The sequence below is a fragment of the Coccomyxa subellipsoidea genome (genome assembly GCF_000258705.1).
Source record: "Coccomyxa subellipsoidea C-169, whole genome shotgun sequence".
NCBI lineage: Eukaryota > Viridiplantae > Chlorophyta > Trebouxiophyceae > Coccomyxaceae > Coccomyxa > Coccomyxa subellipsoidea.
The window spans coordinates 924,479-946,605 of NW_005178031.1; the positions used below are offsets into that span (position 1 = coordinate 924,479).

Here is a 22,127-nt window from a genome sequence, read left to right on the forward strand (position 1 = left end):
AAGCTTCGTACAAATCTATATACAGAGTACTTAGCCTAGCCGTTGTGCGTGCTTCTCGACATGGCACACCCTCTTGTGGCGTTCCTATATAATGTGATGCACCCGTACACCTTCCCTCGCAAGGCAGGATGTTTCGTTGGCCTTAAAACTACAGTCAACATTGAAGGCAATGCTGTTGCGATGCAAAATTCTTTCAATCCTTACAGGGTCAGGTGTGGGCACAGGGCAGCTTCTCTTCTTGGCACCATGAGTGAGCCCAATCTGAACGAGATTTCCCCCACGCGGCTCCCGCTGCAAGAGCACAATGTACGTTACTTTCTGCACTAATTATTCTGTCGGCGAAATACATGAGATCTCGAGCCGCAAGCCTTTCATGCATGTCAGCTTCACCAACTGTATGCTTCACAGGATGCCTCCAGAGGCGGGTTGAAGACGGCTTCAAAGGCGCAGAGGGTGCTTGTGGATTCTGGCGAAGATGGAACAGCGCCTGAAGGCAGCCCGGTGTACAAGACCCTGCGCAATGGAAAGCGCATCCTGCAACTGCAGACACCTGCATTAAAGGGCGCGGCTCGTGTGGCAGTGGAGGCCCCTGCCACCACCAGCAAGAAGGCATCAAGAGTGCCAGTCGCACAGGTGACCTGTTAAATTAAGCTCTACAGCTGGCGCTGTTGTACACTTCATAAGTATCCCATCTTGACAGTTCACTCTGTCTGCAGGAAGAAGATGTCGAGAACTTCGGAGAGAATGGGGAGATCTCAGCGGAAGCTCTGACCATGTTGGAGGCTGCCACTGCCACTGAAGCAGACTCCTCCTGGCTGGTTAGCACAGAGATGGTTCCCATCAGCTCGCCAGAATCTGAGCAGAGCGGCGACACCACAGCAGCTGTGGAGACCCCAGGCGCAAGCCCTGTGCCAAGTGGATTTGATGCATGCCTCGCGGTGAGCCTCATCTTGTCTACACATGCATGCACTCTACTGCTTTCTTGATAAGCTTTGCAACCTAGGCAGGGTGATGCCTGCTTCCTTGAGAGGTGCATGAAGAGAACAGCAGGCTCTGATCTTCTGATTCACAACATCAATGCCGTTGCAGGAAATGCACAAGGCTGGATTGGTGACCAAAGAAGCCTCGACCTACAGCTGTGACACCGATGCTGTGGCAGCTTCACACGGACTCGTCAACAAGTACTCACCACTGCCTGCGAAGACTCCCCAGAAAACCCCTGCTGTGAAGGAGCACACACTGCCAACACAGCTGCAGCTGAGCGAAGAGGTAATTTCAAACATCTGTCAGATTTCTTTTGAATGCACGCAGGTCACACGCCTTGATTTGTATCTTTTTGACATGCATGCAAAGCCATTCAAAGCCATTTGACAGCTCTGCAATATGATTACAGCAGCCCCATGCAGGAGCTGGTTTGTGCATCTCATGTCACAGATTGCCCCCTTTTAGAGCTCATCTGAGGCCTCACGATCCAGAAAAATACATCTTTCATGTTTGTTGATGTGGCGTCATGTGCGTATTGCAGACAGGAGAGACTCCATCGCCCCCCTCATCATCCAGAGTGCGCCCCAGCAGCTATGCCCTGGATGACTCCCTCAGCCTGGAATGCTCACCTGCAGCCGGAGCCCCCCCGCCAAAGATCCAGCACTCCAGCACACCTCAGAACAATGCCGAGGACAGCTCAGAGGCCTCCACACTTCCCACACCGTCCACAGCAGAGACAGAGGAAGATGCCAGCGACCCCTACCAGTGCAGCTCTCACACCATGGCCTCTCCAGAGCCGGGCTCGCAGGGCACTCCGGCGCCAGCGGTGACTGCGCAGTACGGCTCTGCTTCACAGGATGACTGCACCCCCAGCCATGACAGGCTCCAGCTGGCAGAGCCAGCGGACCAAGGCGCCTCGTTTGTCACCCCAGAACCTCAGCCAGTGTCGGAGGAAGCTCCGGACAGCGATGCAGCGCTGGACGTGCAGCAGACGCCAAAGGAGGTGTGTGCTTTCTGTCTGTGATGCAACAAATGTTGATATGATCAGGTTATTGCTAAACAAAGTGTCAAATGACCACAATCATTGAATGGGCATGATGCATGTGCTTACCTTCTGATGTGCACCATGCAGGAGGACACCAGTGAAGATCCCTCAGCTGCTGCTTTCATCCCCAGGAACAAGGCAACTCCTTACATGCAGCGCAAGCTGCGGGAAATCAAGGTACTCATGTGGGCAAAGCTTGACAATACCATTTCGTATTGCCATCTTTGCATTTCTATATCTTGAATTGGAGCACCATCAAGCATACAGCGGTACATCACATGGTGTGCAGGCAGAAGACTGGTCTGCAGACGACACAGTGAAACCCCACAAGAGCAAGCTTGAGCGCATGAAAGAGGATGCTGCTGCAGCTGCCAGGTGTCTTCATGGGCCCTGACTACTGCAATGTCAATATCATGACAATCCTTGTAATGAAGCAGGTTTGCATGCATGCATGCATGCACATCTTTGCAGCACCAACAAAAAATATTGTGTCACTGTGGGTGCAGGAAGAAAAGCATGTCTTCTGTGGACAAGAGCCTCACCCGCAGGCTAGTGCAGCAGGCAGTCGGCAAGGCAGTGCGCACCGATGGGAAGGAGCTTGGAGAGGTGCTCCCTTCTTTCACCTTGCACATTAACCCATTCGTCAAGCATGTCATGTAATGATTAGTCATCTAATAGTCAGTCATGCAACGATGTGCATGGGAGGTACAGGTCCTGATGAAGCACAAGTCGCGCCTGGAGAAGGAGAAAGAGGCTGCTTTGGAGCTGGCAGCCTCTGAAACAAATGGTGGCAAGCCACGGAAGGACATCCCGTCTGCATCTTCTGAGGGACGGGTGCGCGCACTGCATCCCACGGCTGTTGATGTTCAATCCACAGTCACATTGTATAGCAGCCGACTTTGGCGCCTCGGCAGCACATGCTGCAATGCACTTTAATGCAATCCCCTGCAACAGCATCGAAGCGCTGCCAGAACATCAGAACTGACCAGGATGTATATGAAGAGCGGAATTGTTGAGGAAGGGGACGGATGCAGGGCCTAAGCGCTATGAAGGTGCACAAGAGCCGGCTTGAGAGGGAGAGGGATGAAGCAGAAAAGCGCCGCGCAGACACTTCCGGCCAGGAGAAGCCCCTGCCCAGCTACATGCGCGCAACCAAGGCCTTCATCATGAAGAACGTCAGCAGTTCCTGCCCATCTTCTTGGCATTTCTGGCTTCACTCTCAGCCCACAATATAGTGGCGCACATGCAGAGCCCTTATGTACAGTGGGTGACTGATCATCACAGGAGGGCAGCCCAGCACCTCGTGCTCATCGTTCGGTGTTGCGGACGTACCCCTTTGCACAAAATGTAGTGGCACACGGGCTGAGGCGTCCATGACTGATGGCTATGGGTTGCCCATTTTTATTGGAAGGCAGCCCTGCTTTTGTGGCTGCAGACTTGGCACGAAATAATGGCATGGTGCAGAGGCGTCCTCATCTGACGGTGGGTGCCTGGTCACTGCAGGAGAGCGGGCTTGGGGAGGATATGAAGGTGCACAAGAGCCAGCTGGAGCGCGACAGGGATGCAGCCGTAGCTGCGCAGGCCGCACGCAAGAAGGCCGGCGTCAATCCTGCCACGCCCTACCCCCACAAGGTCTGCTCCCTGTTGCTCTTTCAAAATTACCTGAACGTCTTGCAAGACAGCGCCTGGTTTTGTGTGATTGTGCTGGCCGGCACATAATTGCGCAATGCATGATGAGGCCTCCACGCCCTATTGATCCTCAATGGGATGCGTTCCTGAACTGCCTTCAGCAATTTTCCTCTCTGGAATGCTCATGGGCGGGATGCACATGATTTGCAGCACATCATAAAGCGCTGGCCAGGGCACAGTTGCTGCTGTGCGGTTGATAACCGTATGACATCGCATGCTTGCAGGTCCGGCGCGCTGGCGTGGCGAGCGCTGCAATCCAGGCAGCTTTTGGAGGGCAGGGTCTTGGGAACATGCCCGTGCACAAGAGCGCGCTTGAGAAGGAGAAAGAGGCGGCTGCAAAGAAAGCCTCGGGCGCACTCAACCGTGCACCGCGCCCCCCTGTCAACAGGTGTGTTTGCATGGTCTGCAGTGGAGGCTTATTGCATCAAGCGTTCTTTTGCCTTCCAAGAGTTGCAGAGTGGCCGAGAGCAGTGTGAAGTCCAGAGCCATATTAGAACTGCCATGCATGCAGGACTGCAAGCGTTGCGGCTGGCAGCGGCCTGGGAGACATGAAGGTGCACAAGAGCCGCCTGCAGAAGGACAAGGAGGCATGGGACAAAGCGGTGGGTGCCTTTCCAATATGCTTCCCGTGGCTATATCACATTTGATCTCAGTCCAGATGCGCATCACCATCTCCAGCGCGTTCCCTGCCTGCCCACCTGCTCGGCACCCCTCAAATGTTGCCGCAACAGAGATCATTGGATGACCTGATCCAACCACCACTGTCTGTCTGATCTCTGGGAACAAACACAGTACGCTGATGGTGGGCCTGACAGATTTCTCTAATGTGACATGCAGGCCGCTGAGCATGCTGAGGCAGGCAAGGTGAAGTCAAAGCCTGGCACGCCAATGCAGGCAGAATCAAACTACTTGCGCCCCACAGAGGCCTTCAACTACAAGGCGGGCGCACCCACCCCCACCAAGCAGGAGGAGGGCTTTTCCAGCTTTGTGCCCAACTAGCCTTGCAAACAAAGAGGTCATGCAGAGTGAGAAGGTTAGGAGGTCCAATGATCCAATAGCAAGATGAGCTCATTTTGTGGTGATCACGGTGAATGGAGAAAGTGAATCGTCGAGAGGGTGTGCCAAAAAAGCGAAAGGCGTTACAGTAGAGTGCGACATGCATCAAGTGCGTGCTATTCTGCGTGCTATTCTCAGAAACACCTGGCTGCTCAAGAACGTGGGACATGCATCAGGGGGTCGTCTATGTGCAGGGTTCAAATGCTTGTCCTTTGCTCAAGAAAATGTGTGTGGGTATATTTTTGTCGATGTGTCAAACATATATCTGGTATTGTATCCTGGGATATCAAGGTCAGAGAAGACTGTTAAGAAGCGGCAAATCTGTCTGATCTGTCATCTTGAGGCGCCATTCTGCGCATTTATCAATGATGGCATGCTGCTGTATGGATCGTGAGATACCATGCGTGACTTCAATCAGAGTGGAAATACCATCTGTCATTACCATGTAATATTTTGGAAAAGGACATCGCATTCCTGCATGTTGCCTGTGGGTCTGTCATTCCTTTTCCTGTACAAAATCACAAAGGCATGATGGCATCATGATGATGCTGTATGCATTACGCCACTTTCTCTTTCTTCCTCCGCTTTTTCTCTTTGTGCCGCTTCTCCTTTTTCTTCTTCTTTTCCTTGTGCAGCTTGCCTTTCGGGTCCTTTTTGACCTTATGCAATATCTCTACCTGTTTGCCTGTACCCTCCTGCTCTATAGAATCACTCCTGCCCCCTTTCAATGTAGCTGCAGTGCCTGCATCCCTCTGCAGCCAAGCAGGCCTCTCTGGGCCAATGGGTCCTCTCACGCTCATATCATCAGGCCCGGCATCTGTAAGGCCACAAAAGAACGGTGTCAGGAGCTCCACAGGACAGCAGCTTTGCAATAGATCAGTTTAGTACGACCCCACCAGCGACTAAGTTAGTCTGAGCCAACAACCAAATCAAACCACGATAGCAATGTCAGCATGAAGCACACCTGCCAAGGCACTCTCAGGCAGGAATGGTCCTGGCTCGTCTGCACGCGAGCCCACAGCGCCCCTCCCCCTGCAATCAGGAGCCAGCAGAACTCCAATCACCCAAAGAGCTCTTGCATATAGAAGTATAACGAAGCTGCGCTGGATGAGGGGCTCTTAGAGCAGGCAAACGTGCTGGCAGAGACTAGATCCTGCAAGAGTCAGCACCTCGGGCAATGCCTCGATAGCATGTCTGCCAGCTCGCTGTCGCTCACAGCTCCTGAAGGCCCTGCTTCGCTCTCCATCTCTTCATTTTCACTCTCTAACGAGTCACTCTCGCTGCTGTGCGCATCACTCCTGCCCTCGCCGATGCTCCTGCCTGCTCAAATCCACAGGCAATCATCCTGTACTGCTCCCTTGCGCATTACACCGTCCGGCAGTAATCTAATGGCTCGCGGTACTTTAATGTGAGGATATTTTGGCGAGGCAGAATTTACGGGTCCTGCACACCTGCTGCATGCTGAGTTGTCCTGGTCTCACTACGAGCCCGCTTGGTTCTGTGTGCCCACATTTCATCCTCTTCTGCCTTGCGATTGGCTGCAGCATCGTGACTGAGGTCCTCAATATCTGTGCTAGAGGGCGTGGGTGGCAAAGCGCTGTATGGATGACATGCAATTGAAGGGCGCGCACTCACCAAAAGCGACACTTCGTAGAGTGCCCTGCAGGAATCGTTCGTTGGGCTTCTTTCGGTGCACAGGTTTGCGCAGATACGCTGTAACCCCCTTGTCTGCAAACACAACCAGCCATATCAAGGGGTTAAGCTACACGCCACGTAGGAAGATAATGAGCTCTTCTTGCGTCATTACTATTCTCCAATCTCAGTATGATTACATTGGAGGTTTCCTTCCAGCTCACAACCACCAGGATGACTATCACCTTTTGCATCTTCTGCCAGCTGAGTGATATCGCGCATGATCATGTCGGCCAAAAGCGCTTCACTGGGAGTCTCCAGCTTTTTCATTGCTCTCTCGAAGGCCTGGGAGGCCATGCTTGTGCAAGAAAACGAAAAGCAGTACTCAATAATCCGGAATGAGACTAGTAAAATGCATACGATTGGGGTCCTCACTAGACCTCACGTTAGTTCGTTGATTGAACTTCATTGTACTGCTTCAAATTGTTCCATGCACAGCAAACTGCACTCCTTCTCCCTGAAAGAAGCTAATATTATCACGTGGCCATCATGCTGCGCCTGCTGAGGTTCACAATGCCGAGCGTCATCTCACCACGTCGCCGCAAGGAAAGCAAGGATTCAAGCTTAATGGTGAACCCTTTTCTGAGCCTTTTTATGTTCCTGATTACAATCCTTGGTCTTCGTGGCGTTTTTTTTAAGAAAAAAAGGGCAGGATCAAAACAGTGATCCACAGGTGGAGTGACACAAACTCTGGTTCTAGCCTATACAAGGGACTCAGAAGGTGACATACATAATTCTGACATATTGTGTGACCTCATCCAGAGGGTATATGATCTCATCTGCCACTAGTTGGATGTGTTTTCCTTGTCCTGGCGTGATGAATGATCATAACTACACGAAACTTGTCTCGGTGCTGCAGGATGCCTCGGTGGGTGGACACACGTCAGGAAGACGAGGAAGAGGCAGAAGAGGCAAGCACTTCAGAAGAGGAGGACGAAGACGTAGAGGAGGAGGCTGATGATGAGGACGGGGAAGCGGATGCAGATCAGAATGACAGGACAGCTTCCAACGCACAAGCCGGGCCAAGCGGGCAGAGGGAGAAGATCACCATCTCTCTTGGGAAGAAGGGTCTCGTCTGTCATGTGGGTAATCCAGCTTGTGCTTTGTGCGGCATATAATTTCACCTTGTACAGAGCATCTTTCTACTCTTGTGCTTTCAGCTGGTTCTAAATTCAATGTGACAAACATTCCCCGTCAGTGTGCTTGCTTGCCAATGATGATAATTGATTGTGCAATCTGCAGGTCTGTGGCAAGAAGGGTCACTGCGCAGGCTTTGTGGGGTCAGTGTATCACGACTGTCCCTACAAGCCGTGCTACCTGTGCAAGCAGCCAGGCCACACCACCATGACCTGCCCCTTCCGGATTGCTCCAGAGCACGGCTGCCGCCAAGCCTCAGGCATCTGCTCTGATGGCATGCTCGCCTGCGTCAGACAGCGTGAGCTGAATGGACGGTGAGGACTCTTGAATGTCTGAATTGCGCCCGTGCACTGCTTTCTATTCTACACCATTGGTATTGCAACTCCTGGCCCTGTTCAGGTACTTACAGGGCATTTGTGCAACTGCAGGAGACAGGACATGCACATCGAGCAGAACGACTGGCTGGTGGATGCAGCTGTGCTGAGGCTGCACTCGCGCCGGTGCACCTGCCTCGAATTCCACCCAACCAAGGTGCCGTTTTGGACACATGCATGCCATGACTGATGTATATTGCTCACTTGCTGAACACCTGGCAATACTCCTGTCTTGCATATATTGCAGATTATTTGACTCAATCGGATGCTCAATATTCTGAGAACAGTCCAGTCTTCTCTACAGATGTTTCACACGTGGTAAAGGTGATCTGAAGCGTGGAGGGCTGCATGGCAGGACAACATAGTGGTGAGTGGGGACAAGAAGGGGCAGGTGGCGGTGTGGGACTTTGAGAAGGTGCACGAGCGCACAGTGCATGGCAGCATGCACCGCGCACTCACCAACAACCTGCGCTTCCTGGGGCGCCTGCATGACATGCAGTGCGCTTCAGCATCCTCCGACGGCCTCTGCAAGGTGAGGCCTGTCTCACCAACCTGACTCATGATAGGCATATACAGTATTCAGTGAAATCAGGAGTCACCGTTGCCAACGAAGACCTTGCTACAGTGTGTGAAGCGGGCACAGCTGGTTGGTATGCACCGACATCTCAAAGAGCCTAGTGACCAGGCCGGCAATGGCCATTCTGGTGTCGTGTTGCCTGTAGAAAAGGTTCAGACCCGTGTGGATGACCATCATTGCTAAGATCTGTCCTCTAGCACAGATACTGGATGCAACTCTGCAACTTCTTCATCATGGGTCAATCATGTCGTGGCTTGAATTAGGTTTTGCATGATGGGCAGGTGTTTGATGTGGAGACTGGCTTTGACACCACCGTGCTGAACATGAACCCCGAGGGATGGATCCAGGGGGTGACCAACGAGCGCACATGGGTGATGCTGTATGGCCTAGACGTATGCGCAGAGCGGCAGCTCATCATTGCTGGCGACAACAAGGGCAAGGTGTACTTTGCTGATGCGCGCACCAATCAGGAGATTGCTCAGCACCAGCTGCACAAGAAGGGCAACAAGGTCTGGCAAAGAGCATATTGCCCCCTCTTTCAGGCTGCACAGCCAAGTCCAGAGTTTGCTGCCATTTGTGGACTGTTGCATTGCACCTGTACAAGAGGCATGGAAGGGTGCGCATCTTCACGATAATTGCTGTAGATGTCTTGCAACCTAGGGCAAGGTTCTGTTGAAATTTGCTCTTGCAGGTGAACACGATACACGTGAACCCAATGAACTGCAACCTGATGATGACGGGCAGCAATGACTGGACCGCTCGCATCTTTGACATCCGCGCCATGTCATCCAGCGTCGGCAGCAGCAGCAGCAGTGGCAGCTCAGGTGTGTTGGTCTCTAATGCTCAAGCTGCACATCTCTGTGTGCATGCTTTTGCTCTCAAATGAAACTGGTCGTGCCAGATGGACCAGTGGGGATCTTAGAATGATTTTAATCGATGACGTGCTCCTCTAATGCAGGGAGCACAGCTGGCAACGAGCCCATGCAAGTAGCATGCATGGATCACCCGAAGGTGGTCAATGCTGCATACTTCTCTCCTGGTTCCGGTACCAAGATCATGACCACCTGCATCGACAACAGGTGCTCCCTTGAACACACCTCCCAAATACCGCAGCCTGCAAATCATGACGAAGACTCCTGATGGAGTGGGCATGCATGCTTGTCCTAGCCCAGGTCCATGTTCTGCAATCCACTGTAGGTGCTTCTCACTGCTGCTGGGGTGCTGAAGACCGTCATTTTCTCATCCCTGGTGCAGACGGGAATGTTGTATGCCATGTGACACAAAAGGATTCTGTTGTGCAGGCTGCGCATTTGGGACTACATTCTATCGGCGGGCGATGCACCTGACCGTGAGATTGTGCACTCCCATGACTTCAACCGCTACCTCACGCCTTTCCGAGCCGAGTGGGATCCCAAAGATGCCGCAGAACGCACCATCATCGTTGGCAGGTGCCTCCCCTGTCCTTCCCTATTAGCACCATTCGCATCCTACATGCCACCTGCCTTGTTGCAAAGTTTCAGCATGCATGTCCTGTCCTGCTTTTATGGGGTCCCACTTTCTCCCTTTTTTTGGCATTTAGAGGTATGGACACATATGAGGGCTGCAGATTCTCTGAGCTATCATTGACAAGCCCCTTTGTTCTAAATCAAGCTTTTCAGGCAAGGATAGCAAGCAGGATTGGGCCGCGTTGCTTATGGGCAGTACCGAAGTGAGTAGTGTTGTAAGCGCAGGTATATCTCGGAAGATTTTGGGGGAGCGGCCCTGCATCCAGTGGATATCATGGATGCGTCCACTGGGCGGCTGCTCACACAATTGGTGGACGCAAATCTCTCCACCATCTGCCCTGTCAACAAGCCACACCCCCGCCTTGATGTCATCATCTCGGGCTCCTCCCGCTCGCTGTACGCCTGGCGCCCAGTCAGCAAAGGTGCCGCTGCCACCCATATCTTACCTAAATTTACTGAGCGCTGCCTTCAACTGAAAAGACTTATCATGAATCCACGCTTGAAGGCTTTGGGCACAGGGCTGGTCATTTCATACATTGGGTCCCTAATGCCTCATGGATGAAGTGGTGAGACCTGTGTACCAAGCTTGTCCCTGAAAATTGCAAGTTGCTATTTTCATTTGGGACACTGCCAAGGGAAATTGACTGCGTGCTGTCAGATGGCGAAGATGAGTCGGAGCGCGCAAAGGTGGCGGCAGAGAAGCAGAACCGGGCCGCGCCCAGATCTGACCATTTTGTGAGCTACGACGCCGACGACGCTGCAACAGAGAAGAAGAAGCGCAAGGCAGCCTCCGCTACAGCTGCAGCTGCAGATGAGGTGGAGGTGGAGGGAACCCCACCCGGCAAAGGCAAGGGCAAGGCCAAGGGGGGCAAAGCTACAGTGGTGTTTGGCGAGGATGACACACCGCCAGGCAAGGCCAAGGGGGGCAGGAAGAAGAAGGATGATGAGCAGGATGGGAAGAAGAGGAAGAAGTGAGCTTTGAACAGGTCTCATGTACACTGTTGGATTGTTGGTTGGATTGCTTCAGCAGGTTGCACATGCAGCAAATTAGCACATACGGGAGTAAGACAGCTACATACCTTACAGTTTGCAGGTCCATGTATAAGTGGTGCAGTGATTGCAACAAGTTGTTCCGGCTCTTGTTTTAAAAGTTTGGATAGGTACAGCTGACTGCCGGCATAAATTGCTCCTCATGATTAGTAATGTGCATGCAGTGTCTCCAGGAGTAAATCATATGACTGTCTGGCATGAGCTCTGCCCTCTATAATCCAGCTACAGCTTACTGTAGTAGCAGTGGCGAACTGAGAAGTAGGAGTATTAGCAATGCCCTTCCTGGTACTACCCTACTAGATTGGTGTGGGGAATAGAGTTAACTTTGCTGTATCAAGGAGGGAGTTGAAGGAGGCATGGCAGACATCCGTAGGACAGGATCTCTGTGACAGGACTTGGTCTCAAGCAGAGCAATGAGTAACACTTCAGTAGAACTGGCATTTGGGACAATCAGACAGCAGCAAGAAGCGGGAATGACTCTTGCAGACACGTGGCCACCCATTGGGTAAGCATGCATGGTCTCTGTTGTGCCCTGCCGCCCTTGTGATTTCTGCTGGATGATCAAGGGCGATCCAAATCTCAACAGAGGTGGACAACATGAAGATATCAATAGAGATCGAGCTGGAGGCGAACGAGGTTGATCTGGCAACAGAGCTGCTGAACACCCTGCGGTAAGTGATCCGATGGCCATTGGAAGCTTCTTTGAGCAATATGTGTTCGGATCAGCTGCTGTTGTTTACTTTCTGCTGTAAATCGTGTTGATTGTCTTTGGTGTCTTGCATGGCCGTCATTTTGTGATTACTTGCTGGCTGCGTTCATCACTCTCCATGAGATGTAGTACAGGCCCCTAGTTGTGATGGTGTAGACTGGCCATGCTATGAGTCTACGTGATGATTATAACGGATATCATATGCAGCGCAATTGGTTGCGTCTGTGGGCTGAACAAGCTGATGTCCGTCAATTTCTGTTGCAGGAATCTAACAGATCATGTTCAAGTCAAAACCACAGCAGGGTCCGCGCTGGGTGGTAGTGAATCCACCTCAAGCTCCTACAGAACGCCGGGGATGTCTTCAGAGGGATCCAAGGCCACCCCGTCCCCACAAACAGTCTCCACTCCCCAGCACATGTGAGCACTTCTCTCAATTGCAGCAGGAAGGATTTGTTCTGCACTGTGACATCTGAATTGAACCCCTCATGCTAATACCAACAGCCTTCTATTAGTTTACTTGCCCCAATGCCTCTGAAGATTCTTGTGCAGGAGTGGGTTTGCATAGGCCCTAGACCCGGGGTCGGCATTGCTTAGATCTGAGCAGGCAGGACGATGTGCCTCGCAGGGATGGAAGCCAGGCAGGTTCTGTGAAGAGCGCGCAGCCTTCTCCGGTGAAGCTGAATCGCCCGAAGACGCCGCCCCCAGGCATGCCTTTTCCTGGCCTGCCACATCCAGCCACCACTGTGCCAGCAGCATCCGTCCCAATCACTCCAGCACCCACTTCCTCATCTGGCTCAGTCACACCGCAGACAGCAGCGTCGCAAGCACCCACTCCCCACCAGCCAGCTCTGTCATCCACTCAGGTGATTTTCTGCTCATTGCATTGCTTGTCATGACTCGGGAAGGTCTCTCCAGAGGATACCGCCCCAGGGATCAACATCATTGTGCATCACCGTGTTTGTTAATTGGGGAAAGTAGCTCAGAGATGTGATGGCATGCAGGCACCGTTGCCAACTCCAGTGGCCAACAGCATGCAGCAGCAGCAGCAGCAGCAGCCGCCACAGGCACAGCCGCTGCAGCGAGAGATGGTTGTCAATGCTCTGAAGAAGCACATGATGCAGCTGGATTGCAGCCAGGACGGGTATGCTGAGAAATTCGAATCGGTAAGCTTGCATGCACTGTCCACTGTCATGGCACATGCCAAAAATCGTAGTGGCTTTCCTCTCACACAACATGGAAGTGCATTGAAGAATGCCTTTGGGAGGGCATATCATTGACCACCAATTCTTTGACAGAAATGACTTGTATCGGCAGGTGTCAAGTGATCTAAACAGGATCTTGGAGCAGAGCGGCACACCGCAGCAGATGTTTGAGTACTTCACTGAAGCCTTCATGAGCATCATCTTTGATGATGAAATGGTCGCCAATGGGAAGTCCGTTGTGAGTTTAAACTCGTCCCAAGATCCTCAAGCTCTGTTTGCATGGGCTTTGCCTTTTGCCTCACACTCTGACATCCCTGGTGAATGTTTGTTCGGGCTTTGCATGCTGCATGCCTTCATGTGTGCTGTGCTCGTGTACATTCTCCAGGCTCTAATATGTGAAGTCTTGCGCAGGTTCCCTACATGAACATCCTGCCTATGCTGCCAGAACACTTCAGGGCAGATCTCAAAGGGCCACTTGTTGGGAATGTGAGTGACAGCTTTGATAAATTAACCTAATGGCCTTCCCATTCATCCTTTGGTCGTATCAATTCATAAAATTATGCTCCAACACTTCTATGGCTCCTTGCGTTATATGATAGAGCACAACGTTGAAGTTGTGGCCTATGTGAAGGGTCCATGAATGAAATGTTTTTTGACAGGTGCTGAGGCACCTGACCCTTCCACGACCTGTGAACTGCAATCGGGCAGAGTTCTTCGGACAAGCCGAGGCATTTGCATGCCTAGTTACCTTGGAGTTTGTGACAGTCCCAGGTGAGGCTTTCCGCATCCCGATCAGGCAGCAACAAATGCAATACAAGTCAAATTAATGCTTCAATCGATGCATGCAGATGCGGTCTGCGCCAGTGATGTGGTTCGGCAAATGTTTGCCAAAGACAATGAACACCAGGATTAATGGATGTACGCAAGCATTCGATTCTTCTGCATTTGATCAGTGGTCGTGGGTTGCAACGCAGGCGCTGTGCAGACGCTGTGCTCGCTGATGAAAGACGAGAAGAAGCGCTGCGCGGCAGTGACCATGCTGGGCAAGACGGCAGAGCACTGTGCAGAGCAGGTGGGCTCCTGGCTCTCAGCCTGTGACAGCCCCGTGAACCCCTGGTCCCATGTCATGCTGCACAATTTTACAAGCGTGGAAAGGCATGGATCTCCAAACATGCAAATGCTCCGGACCATGCATCCACTCCTCACCATGCATGTCCCACTTATTCTCACATGGCATTGCATTTGGGCAAGGATCACCTTATCAGATACCCCTCATGCTTGGGAAGAGGTGGGCTTTTTTCTTGCCCTTGCAGCACCCAGATCTTGGAGAGTATTCCTGAGACCGCATCAGATTGGACAAGGAATGCAGCTCTTGAACATCGCTTGTGTGCACTGGTGCAGCTGAAGCAGAACTGCCCAAGCGAGTTCCTGGAGAAACTGAAGCAGCAGATGGAGGCGCTGGAGCCAGAGTTTGACTATGACAAGGACTACATCAACGAGTGCATGGGCTGGACTCCATTACACTCGCAGAATGGCAGTGCCCCTTCAAGCGCCAATGGCCATGCAGGTAAGAACGCTCATGCCATCTTTGCCCTGTGCTAGTTGTGATGATTGCCATGCATTGAAACATGGCACAGCAAATACGGGTCACCATGCTCTGTATGCATCGTCTAATGCAACTGTGGCTTGAGGTAAACTATCTCCCCCCTAATAGTTGATGTGCAATGAGGAATCACACGAGTCTCAGAAGGAGCGCAGGCCCGAGAAGGCCACGCGGGTGTGAAAACCAGAGCAGAAGTGAATTGAAAGAACAGTTCGGCAATGACGCTTACCCCTCTGAAGATGTAGGCCTGATGTGGTATTGAGCGTTCATTGTGCAATTGTTTGGGGCAGGCGCAAAGCCGCGGTTGACTGCAGCCGGCTCTTTTGTGGGCCACGCCGATGGCGTCTTTTCTCTGGCATGGGATGCAACTAATCAGCAGCTGGTCAGCAGCTGCAAGGACGGCAGCTTCATCCTGTGGGACACCCAGGGCCACCAGCTCCAGCGGTGCGAATTCCCTTTTTCGCCTGCTTGTCTTGAGAGCCCTTGCTGCAGCCAACGGTAGCTCCTTGGTTCCACCTCTGCCAGATTGCCCTTGCAGCCATGACTCACAAGTAGCACATCTGCTTGTGAGTCCGGGACCTGAACTGCTCCTTAGGAGACACGAATCGTCTAGGTCCATGACAGATCACAAGTGTTAGCCGGTCTCCAAAGCCGCGCTCAGGCATCTAGGAGAATGCATGACATTCTTCTGGAGCCCAAGTAGAACGGCGCTGTAGCTTGGCTAGAAACCTAGAGCAATGAATGAAGTGCTACCTGCATGCACCACATTCAGGCTGGGCGCTGAGCGCAAATACCAGTCCGCAGCGTTTGCACCGCTCTGTATCTTGCGTGGGTTTTGAAAGCCAATCGCCACCTCTCCTGTACAGCAGAAGGGCTACTTGTCAGAACCCCTCCTGGACAAGGCTCAGCATGCAACATGCCTTATATTTTAGTAGCTCAGTGGTGGTCCGTTGGCAGGCTGTCGGCGGCGCCCGGGTATGCGTACAACGGTCTGGCGTGGGCGGCGGAGCAGGGCCACCTGGCGGCGGTGGGGCTGCACCGTGACGCGACGCCCTGCATCGACGTGTACCGCTCAGGGCGCGGCAGCCTCGAGCTCTGCGCGCGCCTCATGCGCTCCCCGGCCTCCCTCCTCTCCTCCGTCGCCGTCCTGCCCGGCACCTCCGAGTTCGCCACCGGTGAGGCTTGAGCATCTGAGCATGCATCCAACCTGAAATTAGTATGCTGGCGTCAAAGCAGAGCATACTGTCGTGGCCCTACCACACCGGCCTGGCCTATATCGCATGCCTTGCTGTCTTATTGGGGATTTGTGTCTGAAAATTATGTGTGGTTGGCACAGGCGAGCGCATGGGCGATTCCGGCATAGTGTCCCTGTACGACTTCAACTCCCTGCCGCAGAATGGCGAAGCCCAGCCTACAACCACCCTGAAGGTGCCAAATCTCCCAGCTCCCCACTTTGCTGCAAAATTGTAGCCACCATGCCTTGTACGACTGCCATAACTCCCAGGAACACTATTCTCACATCAATATAATAGTTCTCTTCGTGGATGGAACGCAATTCACGGCTCTCCTTTGCTGCAAAAAAAGCGTGCGGGGGAATGCATTTTCCAGTGTGTGGAACCTGCACAGCAAGTCAAAGTGGTGTGGCGTGCTGTGCAGGGCACCCAGGACCTGGTGACTGTTGTGGCACCTCTGGGGGCGGTCCCTGTGCTGCTGTCAGGCGCCAAGGACGGCACGATCGCGGTGTGGGATGTGCGCCAGCGCACTGTCGCCATGACCCTGGTCGGCTCCACTCACAGCTCGCATGAGGACAGCACTGCCATGGTGGGCGCTATCTCCTGTCATTGAAAGAGCTCTGTAGACAAGGAGACGATGGCCTGACCCGGCGTGGCATCTGCTTGAATATCTGGGCACATAAAGGTCTGACTGTGGCCGGTGCTTGAGAGGCTCCCACGGAGAGCGCCATGCATGTGCCGGGTCAACCCACTTGAGGATGAAAGTCCCTCTTTACACAAAGGACAGTTGAGATGGTGTAGCTTGCAGACTACTCGGCTCTGCAAGAGAGATGGACTCTTGAAAATAATCCTATATATTTCGTGCAAGTTCCAGATGTGCAACTGCATCGAGGGTGCCAGGTGGCAAGAAATTCAGAGGTGACACATGCTGGGCTGCGGCTGCGCAGGTGACGACAATAGACTCTCGGGAGACCACTGTGGTGGCTGGCTGCCTGGACACCTACATCTCCAAGTGGGATCTGAGGTGATCAACCCATCACCTGACCTGCCTGCAAAACCGTCTCTGGTGGTGCACCTTACTTTTGTGTGATAATTCATCTTCCACCTGTTTACGTGGAGGTACAGCTGAAGCAGGCCATCAGGGATGCCTCTGCTGTGCGCATGCACAGTTCACACGGCTCACACAAGGAGTTCTGTGCTAGGCTCACCTTGCCATGCGTGGTACGCTGCAAGCATGACCTTATCCTAAATACCCCGGCCCCCATGCGCAAATGCCCCTGCTGCCATGCGTAAATACCCCTGCCGGCATGCACAGGTCGGCGAGGGATGGCATGAATGCGCCGATGGCGTCGGTGAGCATGGACAACAGCGCGGTTCTGCGCGTCGCTCTGGGGGCGACCCCCGGCTGGGCCGCGATCTCCACCATCGACGGCCTCTACTACACCGACCCCTTTGACTCCTCCCTCCAGCCCGGTGAGTCATCATCATATTATCAACAAGACACGCTATTCCTGCCAGGTGGCAAGGTGCGTCTGCAGACAAGCTGCAATTTGCAATAAAACCCCCTGATGGACTCACCAGATACAAGCAAGACCCAATCAACTGTGGGCACAGTGCTGAGTATATATACCGCCGGGTGAGCACCATTGAAATTATACCTCACTGTGAATGCAGCCCCTTGAATGGTGAACCAGCGAGACCCTCCCTCCACATCCACAACCCCTGCTTTGTGCGAAGTGAATCCCTTGGCTGTGGGTCATGTCTGTAGATCAGGACTTCGTTGTAGTTTTTAGAAGAGCGAATGCTCCTGCCGTGCCCTGTCTCGGCGTGATTATTGTGCGCTGAAGCGCTGGGTTGATGCACAGCAACCTCACCGATATGGTGCACGCCAGAGAGGAGTGTTTCAGAAGACACAGCTGCAATGCCTTTCGCAGTGCACACCGGAATAGTCAGGGTGTGACTACCCTTTGAGTGGCAGGTTGAAGCTCTAAAGCACTGGGTGCTGAAGTTGCCTGCCTGTTGCATTGACGCGGTCCGCTGGGTGATGCAGAGAACATGCGCGCGGGCGTCAGCACGGTGCAGCACTATGCAGATGTGAAGTGGGGCACGGGCGAGCTGGTCCTGTACGCAGGCTCTGACCAGGGCATGATCGATGTCTACACCGTCTCTTGAGCGTTCCGCCGGTGAAATGCCAGCTTTGCCAGGGGTGCATGCGCCCAAATTATACCCAATTGCAAAGCTTGATTAAAATAAGCTGCTGAAATAAGTCTAAAGACTAGCTGGAGTCACTCCCTAAAGGAGTGTTAGTCTGGAATGGTTGATGCTGATGCTGCATGCAACCCGCAAGGGCAAGACGGGCACAGGATGCCTGAATAGGTTTTAAATAGTGACTTTGTCGAGTGAGGCTCTTCCTATTCTTGTTACTTTTATGTCACCAGGGCCCATGATGCATCGTTTTACACTTGCAGTCGCTGGTAAGGGGAAGTAGGAGGATGAGAAAGAAGTGATTTTCAGGAGCTGCTGCTGATTATGAACATCACTTTGCTTTCACCCATGAGGAATAAGGGTGATGAGGCGATGCAAGGCACCCTCAAAGACAAGCAGATTTTGATTGTGCCTCCCTTCTGCAGTTCTGTGTGCTATTTGCCTATATGTCATGCATGTTTGTGAGTTTACTGTGAAGTCAAGTGCCTGCAGATCTGTGGCTTGCAAATTGTCCTTACATTCTCTGGTTTTGTGAGCATATTTGCAATATTATGAGCATCGCAGTGCGATACACTGCCATGTGCAAATCCAACAATGGGCAGCAATTATCTAATAGTGTAACAATGCAGTATTTCTATAGCACAGCACCATCATTTCCTGACAAACCTGACAAGCAATCATCTGTATACAGTAGCAACAGTGCTGAAACGCAACACAACTGGCAGACATTATGTCTGCTTGCATGTCTTATAAGAAATAAGAAATCGATTCTTGCATGCGTCCATGTGTTTCTCAATCTCTCTCACTCCTACTGAAATGGCAATAAAAAAATGTGGCCTTGCCATAATGTGCTCAACATTTGCTTTGACGTGCTATGGTGGTGGACGTCACTTTGCAAGCCAAAAACCATTCTTTGATCTCCCTGTGCATGCTGGCAGGCAGGTTTGAGCACTCCAAAGCCTCTGCCAGGCTCCCCTGGGATTCCAGCCATTCCAGCAGGCCCTCCCGTTTGAGCTGCTCCTCCCAAAGGAAAAACTTCCTGTCCTTCACTGCCTGCAGCGTTGCAACCCAGGAACCCTCAAATTCGCACAGGGACCATTCTATGAATGCTGCTGTCATCTTTGACCCCAGACAGTGTCTATGCTGCAAAGATTCTTCCGCAGAAGATGTGTCTTCAAGTATCCCTGCCTTTGATATCATGTAATAGATTGCCCCACCTAGAGATCATCTGTGGCCTAGGGTCCAGTGCAATACAGAAAACATAAAATCCAAACACATTAATAGCCTTGGGCACAAGAGAGCACTTCCACATTATTGAACTAGGCTGGACATGCAAGGCAGAGACTTGGAAGAAGAGCATGATTGGCCCCACCAGCTGCTCCGTCTCCTGCGCAGCCCATTGGCAGCCGGCCAGCGCCAGAGCGCGTTCGGGAGAGCAGTGCGCGACGATGAACCGTCGCCGCGCGATCGATTCCGCAGCTTCCTCCAAACTCTGAGGCGTCCCCGCCAGGCCGTTGGGGCCCCCAGGCAAACCCTGGATGTACCTCTGGGCCGCCAGAAAGCCGTCCAAGATGTTCAGTCCCCGCGCCTCCAACTCAAGCAGCAGCTGCCGTTGCCGCTCTTGCTGCGCACCACCCACAACGATTCTATCAGCTGTCAGCTTGACATTCGTAAAGTTTGACCTCTCTGGCCCCTGGTAGGGCATCAAAACACGCCGCAAGCCACTGCGGTGCTGCGCACTCCTGCGCAGACTTATCCACATCCCAGCAGCAGCATGCACACACAACGACAGCGTAGCCGCTGCTTTCCAAGCAGAAAAAGAGCCATTTTCTCGGTGACATTGCAGATGAGCAAGCGGGTTGCACCTGGCCACCGCTGCTGGTCTTGTGGAATCGCTGTGCGGCTTCTCGGTTGCGCCGTGCCTGCCGCAGCATGGCCGCCTCCGACCCATACTTGTCGCGCGCGGCCCTCTGCGCATCCAGCAGCCGGTACTGCCTCGCCCTGCCGCTGCGGCTGAACAGCGACGGTTCCTGCTTTGCACAAAACACCCGTCCCTTGGCATTCCGTCTTGACTGTCAAGCTGCTGCCATGTATTTCCCCATTAACCCGTTGGGCAATCGCCCAGGCCAAGATGCTGGCTCATTCACTGAAAAGAAAGTCTGGGGAACCCGCGAGCGTGATCAAGCTGGACCATGCCAATGCCGACGGCGCATGAACAACACGTATCTGTTCCCAGAAATGAGGGGCTTGAGCTTGTGGCTGACCTTCACAAGTGCGAGGCAGCTGAGGTCAGCATTGGACAGGTGGAAGCAGCGCTTGGCTTCGGGCCCCGCGAGAGTCTCGCAGCGCAGCCGCCGCACCTCCAGCAGCAGCTTCAGGGGTGCCCGGCAGCTGCCCACCTGCCCGGGCGTGGGCAGCCGCGCCCGCAGCTCCGCCGCACACGCCTCCAAGTCCCCTGCTCAACCCCGAACACTCCGTCATCTTCCCCTCACCCAGTCTTGATGCTACGTTGGCCTTCTCGTCACCCTCCAGCGGCACTGTCAAAGCTCACGTGTCCACTGGATTGTACTCCAGTCAATCTCATCTCTCCAACCCCCTGCCAATCAGGGCAAAGAGCGCTGCTCCGAGCACCTGCTTCTGTCAGCAGCAGTCTAATCTTCTAGCAGAAGCTGCTCAAGGAAACTCTGGGGATTGTCTAAAACATGCTGGCAGGCAGTGCACCCTGTGAGCATGGGGACCTCCAGTCTCTGGATCAGCAAATGCCTCCACAAAGCTGAGGCAGCTTTCACCCAGCCATACACTTGATGCTATGGCCATGCGTTTGGCTGACCTGCCCGATGCCTGTTTCGGGGGCACAGAGGCGGGGTGAGCGCACCCCAGTCGGCGGCGCGCTTGACGCCGAAAATGGCCAGGCAAGTCTGCAGCGCCAGCGGCCCAAAATTGACCTGCGAATCGCGGCCCCGGTGCAGCTCCACTGCCACCGCGGGCCACTCCAGCCGCCGCCCGTGCCGCGATACCGAAAAAATCCCCCGCTCCCCCGTCGCGGAGCTGCAGCGTTGGAAACAAGCTGGGCTTAGTCACTGCAGAAGCTGGCACATACTCTGCTCATCCCTACTCCCGTCCCCTAGCTGCAGCGTCAGAAAAATAGCTGGTCTCCTATTCTGCCGAAGCTGGCACGCACTCTGCCCATTCGTGGTGCCACTTGCGGAGCTGCAGTGTCCGCAAGAAGCTGGTGTTGCTGATTGCAGCAGCTGGCACAGACACTACCCATTTCTTGTCTTTCAAGACTCAGAGAGACTGACTTACACATAGACTGAGCCGGGGCTGTCGTCAAGCATTCCTGCTTTGGATGTCATGTGGTAGTGTGCCCCACTCAGAGGTCATCTGAGGCCACCAGCTCCAGAGGAGTATAGATTACAGGGGAAAGTACTGGCAATCTGAACAAAAGCAAAATTGTGGTGTCGGCCTTGAAAGTGAGTAGAGTGTGAGACCAGAAGATAAGGCTCCTGTGCACGAGCTTGCAGGAGCCTGCTCACCTGTCCAGTCCGAATACGAAGGGCAGGCTCGTGAGCGGGCAAGGTGGGACTGAAGGGCAGCCTGCCGCTAAAGCCTCCCACCTCTCAGCCGCTAGACGCCTGGTGTGCTTGCAAACCTTCAACAGGAGCACACCCACAGGTTGGACTCTGTTAAAGCAGGATAGCCAGGGTGATGTCGTCCAGCAATGCGCATTCTCAGATCAAGGGATGATTCATAAACGAAGTGTTCCTTGGCTTGGAAGTCAGACCTGGCCCAGCGCTGCCAGAGCCTCAGCGGCGCAAGCCACTGAATACACCCGGTCTGTAGATACAAGGTTGCACAGAACGAGGTCCCATATATCAGACGGCAAATCACACCAACCAGACGAGCTCATTCTATATTGACTGGTGCACTGATCCTTCGCACTCTTCCCCGATTGCGTACGAGACGCCTAGAGCGTTCTTTCTAGCGAAACATAATAAATGTGCTGTATTACAGAACACGCTAGACTGCAGTCTGGATGAGTATCGATGGTGTGAGGACTCTGCTAG

At 53.2% G+C, this 22,127-nt stretch overlaps 5 protein-coding genes across 5 annotated transcripts; 3 read left to right on the plus strand and 2 right to left on the minus strand.

Annotated features, from left to right (window-relative positions):
- Positions 1 to 246: 246 nt before the first annotated feature.
- On the plus strand, positions 247 to 4,717 carry COCSUDRAFT_43201 (hypothetical protein; the record flags this gene model as incomplete). Its single annotated transcript, XM_005645967.1, has 14 exons — positions 247 to 306; positions 409 to 633; positions 717 to 938; positions 1,090 to 1,269; positions 1,526 to 1,987; positions 2,117 to 2,206; positions 2,319 to 2,404; positions 2,536 to 2,635; positions 2,735 to 2,863; positions 3,064 to 3,204; positions 3,533 to 3,661; positions 3,943 to 4,106; positions 4,230 to 4,320; positions 4,556 to 4,717. The coding sequence occupies 14 exons, from the start codon at positions 247 to 249 to the stop codon at positions 4,715 to 4,717; spliced, it is 2,241 nt and encodes a 746-aa protein (XP_005646024.1).
- Positions 4,718 to 5,331: 614 nt separating this feature from the next.
- On the minus strand, positions 5,332 to 6,763 carry COCSUDRAFT_56695 (hypothetical protein; the record flags this gene model as incomplete). Its single annotated transcript, XM_005645968.1, has 5 exons — positions 5,332 to 5,591; positions 5,739 to 5,806; positions 5,944 to 6,094; positions 6,410 to 6,502; positions 6,652 to 6,763. 5 exons carry the CDS (start codon positions 6,761 to 6,763, stop codon positions 5,332 to 5,334), a joined length of 684 nt encoding a protein of 227 aa, XP_005646025.1.
- Positions 6,764 to 7,705: 942 nt separating this feature from the next.
- On the plus strand, positions 7,706 to 10,471 carry COCSUDRAFT_2514 (WD40 repeat-like protein; the record flags this gene model as incomplete). The annotated part of the gene is made up of 8 exons (XM_005645969.1): positions 7,706 to 7,917; positions 8,035 to 8,134; positions 8,333 to 8,509; positions 8,836 to 9,063; positions 9,246 to 9,347; positions 9,533 to 9,633; positions 9,856 to 10,002; positions 10,285 to 10,471. Coding segments are annotated over 8 exons (1,254 nt in total), but the record flags the coding sequence as incomplete, so codon positions are not given.
- A 1,235-nt stretch (positions 10,472 to 11,706) lies between these two features.
- Positions 11,707 to 18,027, plus strand: COCSUDRAFT_56697 (WD40 repeat-like protein; the record flags this gene model as incomplete). The annotated part of the gene is made up of 14 exons (XM_005645970.1): positions 11,707 to 11,780; positions 12,444 to 12,681; positions 12,820 to 12,981; positions 13,133 to 13,258; positions 13,680 to 13,791; positions 13,995 to 14,092; positions 14,422 to 14,587; positions 14,914 to 15,067; positions 15,581 to 15,798; positions 15,960 to 16,051; positions 16,280 to 16,444; positions 16,803 to 16,879; positions 17,171 to 17,328; positions 17,906 to 18,027. The coding sequence occupies 14 exons, from the start codon at positions 11,707 to 11,709 to the stop codon at positions 18,025 to 18,027; spliced, it is 1,962 nt and encodes a 653-aa protein (XP_005646027.1).
- Positions 18,028 to 18,558: 531 nt separating this feature from the next.
- Positions 18,559 to 22,086, minus strand: COCSUDRAFT_48132 (hypothetical protein). Its single transcript, XM_005645971.1, has 7 exons — positions 21,845 to 22,086; positions 21,597 to 21,712; positions 20,936 to 21,108; positions 20,325 to 20,515; positions 19,926 to 20,090; positions 19,433 to 19,684; positions 18,559 to 19,113 (listed from the first exon to the last, which is right to left on the minus strand). The coding sequence occupies exons 1-7, from the start codon at positions 21,968 to 21,970 to the stop codon at positions 18,913 to 18,915; spliced, it is 1,224 nt and encodes a 407-aa protein (XP_005646028.1). The 5' UTR covers positions 21,971 to 22,086; the 3' UTR covers positions 18,559 to 18,912.
- Between the last annotated feature and the right edge of the window lie 41 nt (positions 22,087 to 22,127).